Source organism: Notolepis coatsorum, assembly GCF_963971535.1.
Source record: "Notolepis coatsorum genome assembly, chromosome: 11".
NCBI lineage: Eukaryota > Metazoa > Chordata > Actinopteri > Aulopiformes > Paralepididae > Notolepis > Notolepis coatsorum.
In genome coordinates this window covers 77919250-77937925 of record NC_140175.1, presented here as the reverse complement: position 1 = coordinate 77937925, position 18676 = coordinate 77919250, and the positions used below count along the sequence as shown (strand labels likewise).

At 42.0% G+C, this 18676-nt stretch overlaps 1 protein-coding gene across 1 annotated transcript in view; it reads left to right on the top strand.

The window, feature by feature from the left end:
• The window catches only part of LOC311237447 (cyclin-dependent kinase 9), a 28838-nt gene extending 18000 nt beyond the window's left edge, over positions 1–10838 (top strand). Inside the window, exons 7-8 of the mRNA XM_084325335.1 lie at positions 1434–1582; positions 8950–10838. Coding sequence (XP_084181461.1) covers positions 1434–1582; positions 8950–9315 — 515 coding nt within the window. The 3' untranslated portion in view covers positions 9316–10838. The remainder of the gene's footprint in view (positions 1–1433; positions 1583–8949) is intronic.
• Positions 10839–18676: the final 7838 nt, after the last annotated feature.

Genomic DNA, 18676 nt, shown 5'->3' with positions numbered 1-18676 from the left:
CCACCCACTTCAATGATAGCGTTAAAAACGCATCATCTATGTTTTAAATTATGGCTATGTGTCTAATCTGCCCGTCGCTTATAAATGACTTGTTTGCAGTCAACATTGTCGAAACGGATTGTTTTTTAATCGGTTCATATCATTTTTATAGCATTTCGAAAAGCTATCGTTCTCTCAAACTTCAGGAAAATAGAAAGATTCCGTCATAAATGGCATTTATTGGAATATTCTCCAATACACTAGACACTTTGTCATTTGTCGGCCTATTTATGAATCGTTTTCAATTAAACGCTAGATTATCGATAGTATATGTGTACTTATGCACGCTATAGAAGCGAGCTGAGAAATTGATTCTCTTATTTCCTCAACAGCACACACACATGCGCATATACACATACGGGACGCGCTGTTATCTCAGTGAAAACGGCTCTGATTATCCTAAAACTGGTAACATAGACTCCTTACCTTAGATCAGATGTTCTCCAAAAAGATTATTCCAATTCCTGATCGCCATTCCAAATATTGATCGCGTTTATTGATTGATTATTGGCTGATGTAAATATATATTCCAGGCTGCTTTCCATCTCGCGATCACTTCCCTCTTCATCAGATCCCTCGCCAGCATAGTGGAGCCAGTAGGCTCCCCCCCCCCCCCCCCCCCCCACAGATCCACCAGTGTAATCGAATGGCCTGCAGTTACACAGGGATAGACGACAGGGGGCGGTATTTTCCCATCGGAGCTCCTAGAGGGGCTGCTGTACCAACGGGAGACTCGGTTGATGAAATATGAATTCAGATCGCTAATAAATAAAAAAAAAAAAAACTACAATTTGCGTCGTCGGCACTCAACGGGGGGCATGAAATAACGACATAACACGTCGCTGGCACTCAAAGTGTTAAGGATGCGCAAGGATAAGTTGTTAAAGGGGCAGTAGGCAAGTGGATGCCTGAACACAGAATGACACCAGTATCACTGACTACCACGGCAAGCCTATAGAAAATTATTCTATTTAATTATTATTATTATCATAAATATAATATATATATAAAAATTATATAATTATTATAAATATTTTTTTCTGTTGTACCGAACCGTGACCCCAATACCGAGGTACGTACCGAACCGTGGCTTCTGTGTACCGTTACACCCCTACTAATAACACTTTAACCTATTGGTAAACAAACGTATTGCTGAAAATATACACTATGACTGCTGTTGTGACCTGGTTAGGGTCTTTACTCTTGGCTACATGTGAAAAAAAAATGCAACTTTTATTCATACAGTCTAGAGATGGATTTATGGCTTGGGTCTGGTACCGACACGTCGGGCTTAGGAGGTTAATACTGACTATTGATCTATTTATGACGTGAAATGAAACCTTGTACCGGGTCGGTCGGGCTTAAGAGGTTAATAAAGGCTGTTTCTTTGCTAGGCGAGCGAGACTATGGGCCTCCTATAGACCTGTGGGGTGCAGGCTGCATTATGGCTGAGATGTGGACCAGGAGTCCCATCATGCAGGGCAACACGGAGCAGCACCAGCTCACCCTCATCAGCCAGCTGTGTGGCTCCATTACTGCTGAGGTAAGTCACCATGACAACGCTGCTGCTGCATCATTTCTTCTTAGCAGTGACTATGCGCACATGAGAGTTGTCATTAACTCATTCAGCGCCAGGCCCGATGATAGCCGGGTTAACTCGCCATCGCTTGAGCGCCAATCACGAGTATAGTCGGGTTTTAATCGTTATTTATTTTATTAGCGATCCATTCATTTTCATCCATCCAGCCTGATGTTATCGTTGGGAATGGGTCTGAGCTCGCAAAAGGGCAAATACCACCGCCTACGCCTTCCAGCTGGTATTGCACCCCATTGGGAATGGGGTTTCTTTTCTGGGAAGATCCGAGCCGTGCAGGCGTGGTTTAAATACTCAGGCGAGGTAGGCCTCAACAACGATGGCATGGAACAGTAACCCCGCCCGCCCGTCAGTGTAACGGTCGGTAATGTGGTACGGACCTCCACCAGCAGTATTTGGAATGGCGATCAGATAATTGGATTATTTCTTTTGCATTACATCAGATACAAATTTACACTATATATAAATTTGATCGTTGATCTGATATTTATTTCTACCCCGATCAACGCTGTCTGTGTGTGTATGTGTGGCTGTGTGCCGTTGGTGGCAGGGGGGGGGGGGGGGGGGGGCCCTCTTCATTCTTGCACGAGGAACTTAGGATAATAATGATGATCTAGCATTGATTTCAGGAAGATTCGATAATCAGGCGAAAAATGACAACATGTTGTGTATTCCACTAAAGGCCTATTATCGCGTCTTCCTGGGATTACTAGAAATCACCAAAACTACTCTTATTCAAAGTGGTATAAGACGGAAATGTACCGATGTTTTAGTTTTGTACATGTTGACTGGAAGCAACTCACTGACAATCGACGGGTGTATTAGACCCATAGATATAATATAAGATATATTTATCTTCTTTGATCCACTTTTTCTCCTTTCTATTTTTCTCCCATCCCAATTCCAATGTGCCAATTCTTCCCTCCCCTGTCTTGAACGTTGCTCGCATATGCCCCCCACTGGCCGGTTGTAGGGAGGATAGAAGCCTTGCATCACGTCTCCCCTCCGGTACACGAGGAGGCAGCCTGTCGCATCTTTCCACCTGCCAGCGCGGACTCTCATTGGCGAGGTATAACGTGTGGGAGGCTCACACTACCCCCGCTATTTCCTGTCTCTGCTGTGCAGGCGTCCCCAACCGACCTGTAGGAGTCGCTGTCCACAACGTCCAGATTACCACCCATCGACTTCCACCCGCTAATTCTGCCAATTGAATTAGTATGACGTAGGGGTGGGCAATATGACTATATTAAATAAATATCGGGTACAGTTAATTAACGATACACTTTTTAAACGTATCGTGGACATTGTGATGTTTTGCACAAACCCTCATCCATACAGTTTATATGTCTATTTTTGGCTAAAGTGGATAGAAAACACAGTACTGTGCAAAAGTCTTAGGCACCCAAGAGTTTTTATATAGATTGTCTTAGATGTTAATAAAAAATGTTAATAAAAAAATGTCTATTAGTGTCAGTAGACTACTCTTTTAAAATTTTATAAACTTCATTTAATTATTATTATTTTTTGATCCACTTTTTCTGTTTTTCTCCCATCCCAATTTAGTCGTGCCAATTCCCCCCTCCCCTTCCTGGTTGTTGCTCGCATGTGCCCCCCACTGGTCGGTCTAGGGAGGGTTGATGGATACTATCGCATGTCCCCTCCGATACATGCGGAGTCAGCCAGCCACTTCTTTTCACCTGCCAGCGCGGACTCTCATTGGCAAGGTGTAACGTGTGGGAGGCTCACACTACCCTCACCATCTCCCTTCCTCGCTGTGCAGGCGCCCTGACCGACCTGTAGGAGTCGCTGTTTACAACGACCCTCCCGCTGACTCTGCCAATTGAGCCAGTATGACGGAGGCAACGTTGACAGCCGGATTCGATATAATTTAATTATTTTTCAAAGCATCTTCATCCTTTAATGCAGGGACTATTATAATCATCATATTTGCGTGACCGTATCCATCAAAGGGTTAAATCAAGCATTTTTAAGTGCTTTAGAGAAAATGTCAAAATATTGCGATATATATCGTGTATCGCAATAGAGCCAAAACATATCGTGATATCATTTAGAGGCCATATCGCCCAGCCCTAGTATGACGGCTGGCCCAAGCCGGAGGCAGTGCCGGCAGCCGGAGTCGAACCCGGTGTCTCTTGCGTTGGTGACTAGCGCAATGTCCGCTGCGCCACCCAGCCGCCACTAATAAGATATATTTTAAGCACTCGCAAGTGAACAAAGCGCCCCATTGACTTACAGTGCTGGCGTAATAGCGCCCTCTGGCGCCCCGACCCGTGGCGCAGAATGAGTTAAAGTGCATACAAAATATGGTTTAAATAAGAACAGCGTTTCTACAGTAATCCAGGTTTTGTGAAATCGAAATGGTCAAACATCTCAACACTTGAACGTCTGTGTGTTTTGTTGCATTCCTTTGAATATGTCGGCACCCTGAAAACCGACCAAGTTGGGCCATTTCAACAACTTTGGGGTGCATGTGATCTTAACACTTTGGTTGCCTTGGGTTAAATTAATGATATACCATAGATTGCCAGCGCTATTTGTCTATGGAGAAAGTCCCCTTCTTTGCAGGGCTATAACTTTTTAAATTCTATTGCTACATTGCCATTATTAGGGCCCATTCAAAGTCCTATATGTATTGTTCATTGTGTAGCAACGTTAAACTTTTTCATTCACATATTCATAGTAAAGTATGGTCTAATGTATAAGTATGTTTTCATCTCTTTCTGCAGCTTTCTCCAGAACGTGATATATAGCCCCAAATGCATTATATTGATGATGAAATGCAGTTTGATGGCAATCAGCGCGATATAAAAAATTCCAACTAGACGTACTTCTAGAAGTTACTACACGTCATCTGATGTTGACCGGATGGCCGAGGGGGCGTTTATAATTCCGTGGGCAGCGTTATACCAATCATCTAATGTGGGTCAAATGTTGATAATAGCAGTTAGTATCTAAGACGGTAACGTTACACGCTAAAACTCACCCCAGTCTCCGCGCGCCGTTGGGCGATCATCGTCGAGTAGAAATTTTATCATTATGGGATATATTTTTACCCGGTCCATCTCCAGCTTGTATAATGGTATATACGTCTAAATCATGTTTATCGAGTTATTGCCAATCGATCACCGTGTAGCGTGACGAGCCAGAGTCCCATGAACCATAGCGAGCGCCCGGAAATACTACGGTCGTCATGACAACCTCTATTCAATATCCTGTGTGGCGATTGCGCCGATCGGCCACCAGATGGCGCTCCTGAACCGCCAGAGAGCTCAGTGGGTCCTGCTGGTGGATCTCAGGCCAGCGGAGGGGGAATATGAATCCGATCGCAGATTTTTGAAATATTGATATAAGGACGCTGTACAGCGTCCCCCGGCAACTTTAGCATGGCCAGCAAAGACGTGAAAAGACGTGTCCCGGCAGTCAAAGTGTTAAAGGGTGTAGTTCACCCTAAAGAATAAGAAATAAAATATTTCCCCCCTTCTGCGATCTTATGTAACTTTTTTCACCATCCTCTTAGAACCGTTCCAAAATACAATCTTAAGTTGTCCCAAAATTTGTGAATCTTTGTTTTTCTAGCCAATGTACTGTATGTTTATGAGGCCTATGACTGATGCAGTAAGAAAGATATGCCCTGTTGATGTACAATCAGAGATTTCACAAACATGGATAGTTGTCAACAACAGCCCAAGCAGCACTTCTATGTGGCACAGTAGTAATGAGTATCTGAACTAGTGCAGATATTGTACACTATTCAGGGTTCGCACAAGGTCCGTCCTTGAAGTGCTTAAAGTGCTTGATTTTTTACAAAAAGCTATGGGTCTAATAACACTTCCAGTCAACGTGCAAAAAAACAATTTTTTCATCCGTACATTTCCGTTTTATACCGTTTTGAATGAATATAGTTTTGGTGCTTCCGAGTAATTCCTGGAAAAAGACGCAAAAATAGCGTTTTAGTGGAATCCACTTATCACGCTGTCATTTTTCACCTCATTATCGAATCTTCCTGATTATCATTATTATGTCTCCTCGTGCATACATGAAATGGGCCCTGGAGCATGGCGCTCAACCGTCGGGCGACAGAAACGTAGTTCTACTTTAACACTTTGAGTGCCAGTCATGAGAAATCTTGTTTTTTTCATGCAGATTTTATTTTTTGCGATTTCCACCATCAATCTAGCCTTACGTTACCATTGGGACTGGCTTTGAGCTCGAACAGGGAAAATACCGCCCCCTATCGTCTCTCCGGATGGTATTGCACTTGGATTGGACTGAATGAAATGGATAGGAAAAAAAGACTCCGGAATCCACATTTTACTTATCAGGCATGTAACCGGAGACGATCCCATTCATTGCCCACCAAATGACAATACTGACCAAATTGAGATTTTTTTTCTCCATTTATTTTGTTTGCTTTCTAATTTAAAATACAGTTTGAAACCGTCTGTACACAGTAGGCTATGTGTGCTAGCAGAGCTAGACTCCAGTCACGAGTCACGGTGCACATGTGCGGTGGTTTGTCCACCAAAAAAGCGCCAAAAGATAGAAAAGAAACTAGCAGAGCCAGAACTGTTCAACTCCCCTGGAGCCATAGCCAGCAGAGAAGCCGGTTTACTTTAGCTTTTAAACCAGCTGCAGCCTGAGAACTGGAGTGTGAGGGGATGTAACACTAAAGATGGCGGCGACGACAAAGAATTGCTGCAAAATAAACATACATCTGTTGTTTAAAAAAAAAAATTACTAAAAATTTACTTATAACAACTTCGGTAATTATCGATATCGAGTGATATGATAACATTATCATATCGTTATCGCTATATGATTTTTTGCCATATCGCCCAGCCCTAGTTTCCAGTACCCAGCGTTGGATCAATAAACACGATAGATATTTGGAATGACTATCAGGAATTGGAATAATCTTTTTGGAGAACATCTGATCTGAGGTAAGGAATCAATTTGACCAGTCTTGGGGTAATCAGAGTTTTTTTTCACATATCTCAGCGTGTCCCATATGCAGTGATGCCGGTAACGCGTTACTAAGTAACGCGTTATTGTAATCTGATTACTTCCCCCGAAAATAGTAATCTAACGCGTTAATCTTTAAAAGCCAGTAATCTGATTGCAGTTACTTGTCCAAGTGGCTGTGCATTACTATTTCGTTACTATCTCATCATAAATTCATAATGCATGCGGAATGCAGTATTTTATTTCGTTTTCGACAGTCAAAAATACATTTTTGAGCTGTTTTTCTTATTTGGGAGTGACGTGGTGTGGCAGTGAAAGGGTTACACAATAATGTGTCCTCGCGGCGTGACTGGACTCTCTGTCTGTGAGTGACTCTGCTTTGGCCCAATCACATTCCCCATCCACAGTCTGCGAATCAGAGGCAGAGTAGGGCGGGTCTTCACAGCACGTCATGTGACATATGCGCCAATCGTCTGACAGCAGGGCACCGTTGCATTCGTCTGAGAATTCCACCCCAAAACGCTTGTCTAAACGAAGTGAAACCGCAAGAAGACTAGAGAGACATTTATAAAAACAATTTAATAGTTACAGTTGATATAATTGAATAGTTCAGCCTGCATTTGTTAGATGTGAATGGATACACTGGTTTTGTAAAACCACTGGCTGGCTGCTCTAATGCTCTCCCACAGTTCTTCAGGTGGGAGAACACGAGTGACAGAGAGAGGGGAGAGACACACACACACACACACACACACACACACACACACACACACACACACACACACAAGCACAAGCACACGCGCACACACATACACACAGAGAGGGAGAGAAGGGATTATATTATAATAATAATAATAATAATAATTATTATTATTATAATTATTATTATTATTATTATTATTATTATTATTATTATTATTATTATTATTATATTAGAGATGTAGGCTGTCTGGGTGGGGTTGGAGAGAAAGAGGCATGGGGTGAGAGAGAGAGAGAGAGAGAGAGAGAGAGGGGTGAGAGAGAGAGAGAGAGAGAGAGGGGTGAGAGAGAGAGAGGTGAGAGAGAGAGAGAGAGAGAGAGAGAGAGAGAGAGAAAAGCTCTTATTTGCCAGATTTACAGTTAATTTACATGTTAAAGAGAGACTGCTTGTATGTTTATAGAGAGACATTTATAAAAACAATTTAATAGTTACAGTTGATATAATTGAATAGTTCAGCCTGCATTTGTTAGATGTGAATGGATACACTGGTTTTGTAAAACCACTGGCTGGCTGCTCTAATGCTGTGAGCATCATAGACTGTTGCTTTACCATACTTGATGGTACAGAAGCTGAAGCACTAGTTTAACAATTTACGTTATGTGCAGAGAAACAAGTTAAAAACAATTTATGCACTTTCAATAAAGCGTTTAAAAAAAACTGTTGGGGGAACGACGACTTCGTAACCTAGTTACTTTCAAAGTAACTAAGTTACTCTGATAATCAAGTAATCAGTAAAGTAACTTGGATTACTTTTTAAAGGAGTAATCAGTAATCAGTAATCGGATTACTTTTACAAGTAATCTGTGGCATCACTGCCCATATGTGTGTGTGTGCTTATCAGGAAATGGATAATCGATTTTTCAGCCCGCTTATCTAGCGTGCATAAGTACACATATACTATCTATAATCTAGCGTTTATTTGAAAACGATTCATAAATAGGCCGAAAAATGACAGCGTGTTTTGTAGGGCTGTCTTAAATACTTCGAAGCTTCGTTCGATGGGCATGGGATTCGAATATGAGAAAAAAATATTATAAAAAAAAAAAAAAAATGAAATTATTATTATATATATTTTTTTTTTTGCAAAATCAACTCTGCCCCTCTTTGTTAATTACAACAATCAATGCTGTTTGTTATTTAAGATTAGGTCGGACTCCGCACTGACAGATTTGTGTTCATTGTGCTGCTTTTATAAAGCCTCAAATGACTGCTTACAATATTTCATGGAAGCAAAGTGTTTAGTTTGTCTAAGATTTAAAAAGGTTTAAACTTTACAGCACTGAAGAAGTTGAACAAAGGGCTGTACAATTCCCACAACAAGCTTCGAATTCCAAAGAAAAATCGAAGGTCAGCCCTAGTGTTTTGTGTATTCCACTAAAGAGCGATTCGTGCAGAATCTATTTTTTTTCTAGAAGTTTCAAAAAACGAGCGTTGGTAATGTACCGATTTAAAAAAAAATCCGTTTCGACAATGTTGACTGCAAACAAGTCATTGATAAGCGACGGGCTTATTAGACACATAGCCAATTTAATTTTGGCTGAACTTTAACTGTTAAATCTGAATTGTTATTCAGGTGTGGCCCGGTGTGGACAAGAAATACGAGCTGTACCAGAAGATGGAGCTGCCCAAGGGCCAGAAGAGGAAGGTAAAGGACCGTCTGAAGGCCTACGTCAAAGACCACTACGCCCTGGACCTGATCGACAAGCTGCTGGTCCTGGACCCCGTCCAGCGGACGGACAGCGACGACGCCCTCAACCACGACTTCTTCTGGTCCGACCCCATGCCCTCGGACCTGAAGAACATGCTCTCCACGCACAACACCTCCATGTTCGAGTACCTGGCCCCACCACGGAGGAGGGGTCACATGCCCCAGCAGCAGCCCAATCAGAACAGGAACCCGGCCACCACCAGCCAGACTGAGTTCGATCGCGTGTTTTGATCGGACGTTCGAGGAAGGGTTGGGAGGACTGGTGCCTGAGCGGCAAACAAGTTAGCCAGGCGGACGTCTGCTCTGCTACAGAAAGGCAGGCTCTGCCGCTCGGTTGGCCTAGAATGGAGGAGAGTATTCAGTCCAGGGTCAGGCTTTGCTCCGTTACCAGGACGGATCTACAAACTGTTGTGCATTTTGCTGCCTTTCACCAATGGGTTTGTTTCGGGCGGAAGATTTTTTTACTACTCTGCTTCAGTGACTTTGACTCTCAGACTTGGAGAGCAAGTCTATAACGGACTCGTTACACTCGTGTTTGACTGAACGAGATGTGAGTGTTTTCTTTGTTTTATACACACGACCACCAGGACACCGGACGGAGGCGGAACAAGCCTGTATGGATGTACGTCTTCAGAGAGGAGGAGCGAGAGGGGGCGCTCTCCTCACAGGGAGTCGGGTTTGAGCACCGTCCCTACAGGAGTGTATATGCAGTCCTCTGCCGGTGAGATGTCGTGAAAATAACCACTTGGTTCCCTGTGAACTTATCGTCCTCGCCTGCTCCTCCTCCTTCAGAGGTTGTAGATATAGCTATTAACCTTGTAGACATCATGTGGTTATTTGGTCTGAGACCAACATGGTCTCGTCAGAAAACAAAGTACTAATCTCTGAGACCAACATCGTCTCATCAGAAAACAAAGTACTAATCGCTGAGACCAACATGGTCTCATCAGAAAACAAAGTACTAATCTTTGAGACCAACATGGTCTCATCAGAAAACAAAGTACTAATCGCCGAGACCAACATGGTCTCATCAGAAAACAAAGTACTAATCGCTGAGACCAACATGGTCTCATCAGAAAACAAAGTACTAATTGCTGAGACCAACATGGTCTCATCAGTAAACAAAGTACTAATCGCTGAGAACAACATGGTCTCATCAGAAAACGAAGTACTAATCGCTGAGACCAACATGGTCTCATCAGTAAACAAAGTACTAATTGCTGAGAACAACATGGTCTGGTCAGAAAACAAAGTCCTAATCCATCACAGTACATAATGTAATATATAAGTAATGTATTTAGGTTTTGTATCGTCAAAAGTACCAAAACAAACCAGGAATGATTATAGCAGTTGCGGGCGAGTGCTCTCGTCACTATTTAACTATGATTATAGTTAGAGTTGAGGTTAGTTTTAACATTCGCTTAGCGGTTATGGTTAAGACATTAAGGGTTAGGGGAACTTAAAATACGTACGTTATTTTCGATACAATACGTAAATGTGTATTACTTATAATTTCCTGTGGTGCATTAGTACTTTATTTGCATATTTTTTGCGAGATCGGGCTCAATAGACATACTGCAGGGTCGGGTACAATAACTACATTGACCACCATTTCCTATTTTGTTTATGATTCCATGCCTTCCCCCCTGCAGGGTAACATTACCAGTACTAGTATGTTATGAATGTCCAAACTGAAACGATGTTGTCATACAATGAAGGGATTATAGTGATGCTTTTGTCAATAAAATGTATGACTAAATCAATTCACCGCTTTTCAACTTTATTATGACTCAAAGGAACCTTGGTGGTATCTACTGCTGTAGTACAGCCTGAGAGGAGATGGTACTGCTGTAGTACAGCCTGAGAGAAGGGGTGGTATCTACTGCTGTAGTACAGCCTGAGAGAAGGGGTGGTATCTACTGCTGTAGTACAGCCTGAGAGAAGGGGTGGTATCTAGTGCTGTAGTTAGTACAGCCTGAGAGAAGGGGTGGTATCTATTGCTGTAGTACAGTCTGAGTGAAGGGGTGGTATCTACTCTAGTTATCTACTGCTGTACAGCCTAAGTGAAGAGGATGGTATCTACTGCTGCTGTAGTACAGCCTGAGAGAAGATACAATTGTGGAAGCAAAGCTTGGTGTTCCGCTGGCAATGCAATCAGCTGTCTGCATCTAATCTGACCCACTACTCGTACTTTTATCCAAAACTACTTACAAATTGTGTGCAACAAGTCAGCAGGAAGGGTACACCTCTGGCGTCTTAAGGGTAAGTGGTATTGTTTGTCAAACTGTTGAACTTGCGTGCTTCTGAGTGCATAGTACTATAGACATAATTAGCATATTAGGTAGTACTACAGATAGTATATGTGTGACCACTGTGTCTCTGTCCTGGGTGTGTTGACCCAATAATGGACACAGGAGTCGAGATGGATGGAGCACTTAAACTTTTACTGTGAATGGGACACAACCAGCAGGTTAAACACTGCAAGACAATAGGCAGCTCGCATCAAACCACAGCCTGAAGAAATCTTTCTGCTCTCTTGATCGTATAGTAACAATTCCATATTGGGCTGTCTTAAATACTTCGAAGCTTCGTTCGATGGCACAAGCTTCGAACATAAAAAAAAATCGAAGTTAAAGTTTTTTTTTTTTTTTTGCCTCCAAAATCTTGCGCCTCCATTCCAATTAAACGAAAGTAAGCGGCGCCTCGACTCCACCTCTCTACAACAAGCACGTGGAGATTATCTGTGTTGAAAACAACAAGGACATGTGCAGCAGACATGTCGACGAAGAAGTCATCAGACGTGTGGTTACACTTTAAAATATGCAAAGACCATGCCCAAAAAGCCGAGTGCCAGATATGCCAGAAGAGAATGGCATATCACAACTCTATAACAACTTTGTCAAATCACCTAAAAAACGTAAGTATCGTTGTACACGATGGCGACGCCACACAAAACATTAATAAGGCTATGCCTATGATGCTATGACTAATGTGTTACCAAGTTGGCTAATTTAATTGTAATCATCTGCTTTTGTAGGTGCATTGTCTATCATTATAAATTAAATATAATATAATTGTTTGCTTGATAGACGAAGGTTGCAACATAATTATGTAATGTCATGTCGTTGGCTGTGAGAGCAGCCCCACTGCACCCAGCGCAGCAGAGTGAAACCTTGTTGGCTGCGTCAGTCACGAAAGGGGCTACTTAATTAATTAATCCAATCCACTTTATTTATAGAGCACATTTAAAAACAACAAAGTTTACCAAAGTGCTGTACAAGTCCCACAACATAGGATAAAAAAATATATATTATAATTTAAAAAAAAAATCTTCGAAGCTTCGAATTAAAATCGAAGCTCGGCCCCGAAGCTTCGATTGCCAAAAAAAGCTTAGGTCAGCCCAATAGGACATAATAAAATAATTGTCAAAACAAAAAAAATATGGCTGGTTGCTCAATTACTGTAATATTGTATAGCTATAATTCAACATTTACTTTTATAACATAAAATGTAAACACTCCACACAGTTTATATGTTGGACGAAATAAATGAAAAACGATACAAAGTGCCATGACAGCTAAGACAATGAAATGCAATCCCAACAGTAACCACGTCTCCACATACTTACAATGCCCATCATTTCTTTTTACAAGGAAATCAATTGTTATGCTGCCACCCTCAGTTTACAAAAAGTAACGGCAGTCACGTGAACAAAAGTAAATTAATGGCTTCTGCCTGTTTTAACGGAATAGTGAACTGAGCGAAGATGGTTATGCTATTTTACATATAACTGTACCTGTGAATGGGACACACACAACCAGCAGGTTAAACACTCATGAACCATGCTCAGGGTACAGACAAAACGAGTATTTGAGGATTTTAAGAAAGTAATTTATTTAACTAATGAAACTTTACAAAAATTATTAAAGACAGAGTGGATCGCGGTTAGGTGGCGTAGCGGAGATTGCGTTCGTCACCAACCCCGGAGCTGTGAGCTGGATTCGCCTGTTCCAGCTCACAGCTCCGGGGTTGTCACCAGCTTGGCTGGCCGTTCACACTAATACAATTGGCTGTATTAGAGGGTGGGAGAAGCTGGCGGGGTGGGTCCGGGTCATTGTAAACAGCGACTCCTACAGTTCGGTTGGGGCGCCTGCTAAGCGCGGATAGGACCTGAGTGGGATAGTGTGATCCTTCCACACGCTACGCCCTCTCAGGGAGGATCCGCGCTGCCAGGTGAAAAGAGGCGGTTGATTGGCTGGACGTGTGTCGGAGGAAGCACGTGATAGCCTCCACTCTCCCAGATGATCTGACTGTGGGGGGTAAGTGCGCAGCGACCAGGAAGGGGATTGGGAATTGGCATACGACTAACATTGGGATGGGAGAAAATCGGAGGAAAATGGAGGGGGAAAAAGATCAAATATAAAAAAAAAAAGACAGAGTGGATCAGTAATACCAGCGATGTAGTGATCGTGCATGGATGAGTCGGTGTGTGGTGTATGCAAGCGATAAGGTGAGAATCGAACAACAAAAGCTCATGGCCAGCTTGGAGGAGAGAGAGAGACAAATGGAGAAGCCTTTGAGCTCCGGTATGACTCCTCCTGACACACCTGAATGACTGGCACATACACATGTATATCCCTTAGCTGACCTGTAGGAGAGGGATGGGGTTGTCACTTGTCACACACTGCAAGACAATCGGCAGCTTGCATCAAACTAAACAGAAAAATGCACATTAGCAACTGGTTGCACCGCATTTGTAAGCGTGTGTTTGTCACCTCTCAGTCAGTAATAAATTAATAATGCATTTACATCAATTATCAGCAAACTAATTGTGGTCTACATGAGTTACAGTAAGTCACAAAATTATGCTGATGACTTTTCCACACTGATCACTTAAATTACAGTGTTAACAGCTTTTTACACGGAGCGAGTGAGATTGCACCTCATGGTACCAAAGCACATCAAAGGCCCTAAAAACAAGGCTATAAACGTCACAAAAGAAACTGGTCAGACTACTGCTTGGCCTTACTCCTAAAACCCACCTTACCCCTGTCCATTTTGACAACCTAGGATGGCTTATAGTAGAGGACAGAGTACAGCAACTTGCAATGGGCCTGGTCTACAAGATACACTACTAAGATACCCATGTACATGTTGAAATACTTCTCAAAGGTCAGTGAATTCCACGACCACAACACCACAGGGAGTTCCACAAATCATGTTCAACCCAGATTTAGCTCAAACAAGGGACTAAACACGTTTAGCAATTATGCCACAATAATGTGGAACGCCCTACCCACAGCCGTAAAGAAATGTGAATCCCTACCCTCCTTCAAAACCGCTCTCAAAGAGCACCTACAGGTGGCTGCAATTATAAACTGGCCCCGGTAAATGTGCAACCCCCTCCGATGTAGTTTCTTCCCCTTCGGATGTCAGTACTGTATATTTGTATGTCATAAATGTCTTGATGAATTGAAAATTGAGGACTCTGATGTAATGTAAACAAGACGAAAGTCTTTTTCTGGTCTGCATCCTCTTAGCAGTTATTTGTATTGAGCCGTACTGTATTGTACCCATTCTGCAATCTGTTAATGAAGTTTTCAATCAATAAGAGCATTTTACCCACAGCCTGAAGAAATCGTTCTGCTGTGGATTAACCACAATGCACCTGTATGTGAATTGCCCAACAAAAGCCTTGATTTTCCCACACCTATAGATGGTGCACTTGTTCATTAAAAGCCCCTTTATAAACAATGGTTTACTGAACATCATTATTCACACCGTTACATATGTATAGTAGACGGTAGTATAGACATAGTAGCACAGTACAATAGTAGATAGTATAGACAAATAGGTGATAGGAGATTAGTTAAAGGGGAACTATCTTATAAATGGCCTTTTTCAGTGTTTAGCATTGTTTCCTAGCTATGTGGACTTATATTAATATGATCTATGTCTCTAATTCTCATATTGGCGCATTCTTCCAATTCTCCCCTCACAATATTCACCCTCACTGAACTGAGTCATCTGAAAATGTGATGATTTGTGATGTCAGAAAGACACCGCTGCATGATAATCATCATGCCCCGCAGCCAGGGCCGCCTGGGAGAAATGCGAGGCCCTGTGCGAGATTTAAACGCAACACTTAAATCCAAAGAGAAGAGGGTCTATACCAGAGAAAACAAAGCAGCAAGGAGCCAATGGCCGACAGCTAAAGGCTAGCCAGGTAGGCTACTGACACCAGGCCACACACAGCTTTGGCCAACGGCCCAACGCTACCCAAGCTACACAAACGACCAAGACAATGAATTCACACACAGCACATGTCGTATCTCCAAATGTTGTGAAGTAACATATGTTTTGCCTGGAAAAAAACATCGTTATTAACAAAACATTCGGGAGGGGAAGGAAGAGTGGGGTAATGTCATGACATTTTCATTAATCTTACCTGCACCAAGGAACGCAGGGCGAAAGGCCGCAACACAGGTCTCCACGTTGACGAAAGGCCTCTCGCTGTCGGGACAAAAATAAGCTATGGCCAGAGCCTTGTCATGGTGCAGGCCCGACTACATCTACGGCTAATGTCAATGGTCGTAGCACAAGCTAACAGCTAACTCAAGGCTAACTGATAGCATCAAACGAACGTTCCCAGCCGAGCGCAGCCGGCAGCTAACGTCGTAGCTAAACAGCTAACTGGCTAACAGTTAGCTCAACCAGGCTATCGCTAACCATTAGCTAACGCAGAAGCAAGCTATGCGGCTACATACAGGTGCTGACACCAGGCCACACACCGTTAGCTACTAGTAGTACTTCAACAGCTAGTCGGCCAGTTTAGCTCCAGAGAGAGAGAGAGATGTCCACGGCGGGAATAGAGTTAATAGAATAGGTTAAAAACTCACCAAACGTCCAAGAGGATGGAGACAACCGCGTGGAGTTGACGAAGTTCATCTGCCAAACGACCATCCTCTTCATCTTGGCTGCATGCGTTGTCTCTAGGTTAGCTAACGCTAATTAGCCTTTAGCTAAGCTAGCTACTAGCCGACATCATCATGGCTATATCCCGACTGCATCATGACAAGGCTCCGGCCATTTGTCCCGCCAGCGAGAGGCCTTTCGTCAACGTTCCTTGGTGACCGACCGACTGATATTGATAATGACCGACCTCTTCGTCTTGGCTGGCATAACTAAGCATAATAGTCAAAAGCTGCACGCGCGAAATAGTCAAACGCAGCTGACTCACGCCGGCGTACTACACATGATGTAACTTAACCACTCCCTTCGTTGAAACCAATAGTATGTCTGCTGCAGAGCCCCAGAGCTCCAATAGTGAGTCACTGCAGACCCAGGAACAAGTCAGACACATTCTACAAACGTGTCTAATGTGAAATATATAAGCATATAAGCAAAACTAGATTTTAGGTCTGTGATGAAAAAGGGCCTCGCGGGAAGGGGGGCCTCAGAAAAAACAAAAAACAAAATTATAAAAAAAATAATAAATAAAAAAAAAGATTTTTATTTTATTTTTTATTTTGCGAGGCCCCCCTTCCCGCGAGGCCCTGTGCGACCGCACTGCTCGCACACCCCCTTGTGGTTGGAGCCCAGGCTCAAAACGGCTTAAGATCTTGAGGTAGAAAAATGCTGTTTTTGAAGACTTTATTAGAAATACAAAACAATGAATTAAAAAAAATATATAATTACAGAGGTGTTCCGTAAACTCACAGGAATTGTGTAAGAAATAGTAAAATAGTTCCCCTAAGGAAGCAAAGAAAGCAACATAAGTCTGGAGGAATTGATAACAGAGTTCTCGATGTATCCAGTGGCACATGATATGGCCAATCAGAGATCCCTGCATCACCATTTAATAGAAGACACCAGTGCTCAAGTCAAGAGTTGGTTTCAACCGGAAAAAATTTGCCGTAAAGTTTGGTTTCTTACATATCTCGATGTGATTTATCAAGAAATATCTACAGCAAGAATTCTGGGTCTCAATGAATCCAAAATGTCAATGTGGTTAGAAGTGGTGGAGAGAATAAAAGCTAGCTTATAATGGTAGTGTCTGGTTAGGTGCGAGGGATAGTGGAGGTACTTCTCAAGGTGGGGTCCGGGAGGGGGGGGGTTCGAGCTGAGCATATGTGTAGTTTTTTTTAGATAACAGGTATTAGGGGTATATCTTATATAAGACAACTAACTAAAATGTGATCTCATTGGATGTGCCCTGACAATTAATGCTTGTATATCTTATCGTGTGTTGTCATGTTTGTTTATATGTTTGTTTAAAAAATAATAAAAAAATAAAATACAAAAAAAAAGTATACAGTGAAATGCGGGGGGTCTTGCCCGCAGCAATTGTGCATAATACAATAATAAGAATCCAATAGGATGAGATTTGAGAATGCGACATTTGTGCAATAATACAAGTAATAAGAGTAAGGACATAATGTATATGTACATGAGTTTTACAAAAGCATGGTAAGACATGCTAGGTCCTGTGATAGTGCAATACACTGTTAGCTACGGATGAGGCACTGGGTCTTATGTACACTACTATACAATGCTATACTATACAATCTACAGTTATACTATGTGTCCTTATGCTAGCTTGCTATCCATCTGTTTACTATACAAGAACCACTCCCTGATTCAAAGGTTGAAGGTAAAAAATTCTGTTCATTATCATCTTTCCTTTTCACTTCAACTACTTCACTGAACGTCCTGTCTTCAAACCCTCAAATATCCCGGACTTTATCACATTTAACTTCAAATCACTCAAGATCTCCATTGTCCCTGTTCTCCCAGCTTCCCCATACAAATAATCTCCAAGCTCTCCTCAGCCACCACTTCAGCCTACCCCAGCCTGCTACCACACACACACACACACTCACTGAGTACACGCAATCTGGACAGTTTTTGTTTTGCAGTTGTGATTTATTTGATTTAATTGACATTACTGGTAGTTAAGGGACTGTGATTTATGTATCTGTTTTGTGTTTCTAGTTGATTGATTTTCATTATTGAACTGTGATTTCCATTATTGAACTGTGATTTATTTTGATGAGTTGAATATATTATATATAATATACAGGTGTATACAAGTTTAGCGCCCAAAACCATAATTGCATTTTCAAAAATATATTTAATTATATTGGTCTGACCACTGCTATAATGTACATGCTATCACACAGAGTTATACAAGTTATATGCAGTACTGTAGGTATATAGAAGGATTATAATGCAGGTATATTCAGACAGATATGGATATACATATATGTGATATATATATAAATGTATATACAGCATATACAGCACTATTGTACATGTTATACAGTTATGTGTGGGTAGACTAGAATAGAATAGAATAGAAACTTATTATCCCGTGGGAAATTTGACACTGCAAATCGCTCAACATTTAAACATTTAGACAGGACAGGTCACGAATTAGAATAATAACACAAATCAATCAAGTTGCCTAGGATAAGAGTGGAGTAAAATAGAATAAAAATGAAATAAAATATACAGAAATAAATACACTAAAAATACACTGAGCATGGGGGAAGGGGGGGGTACAGGTAGTAAAAAAAAACACAGCAGTGTA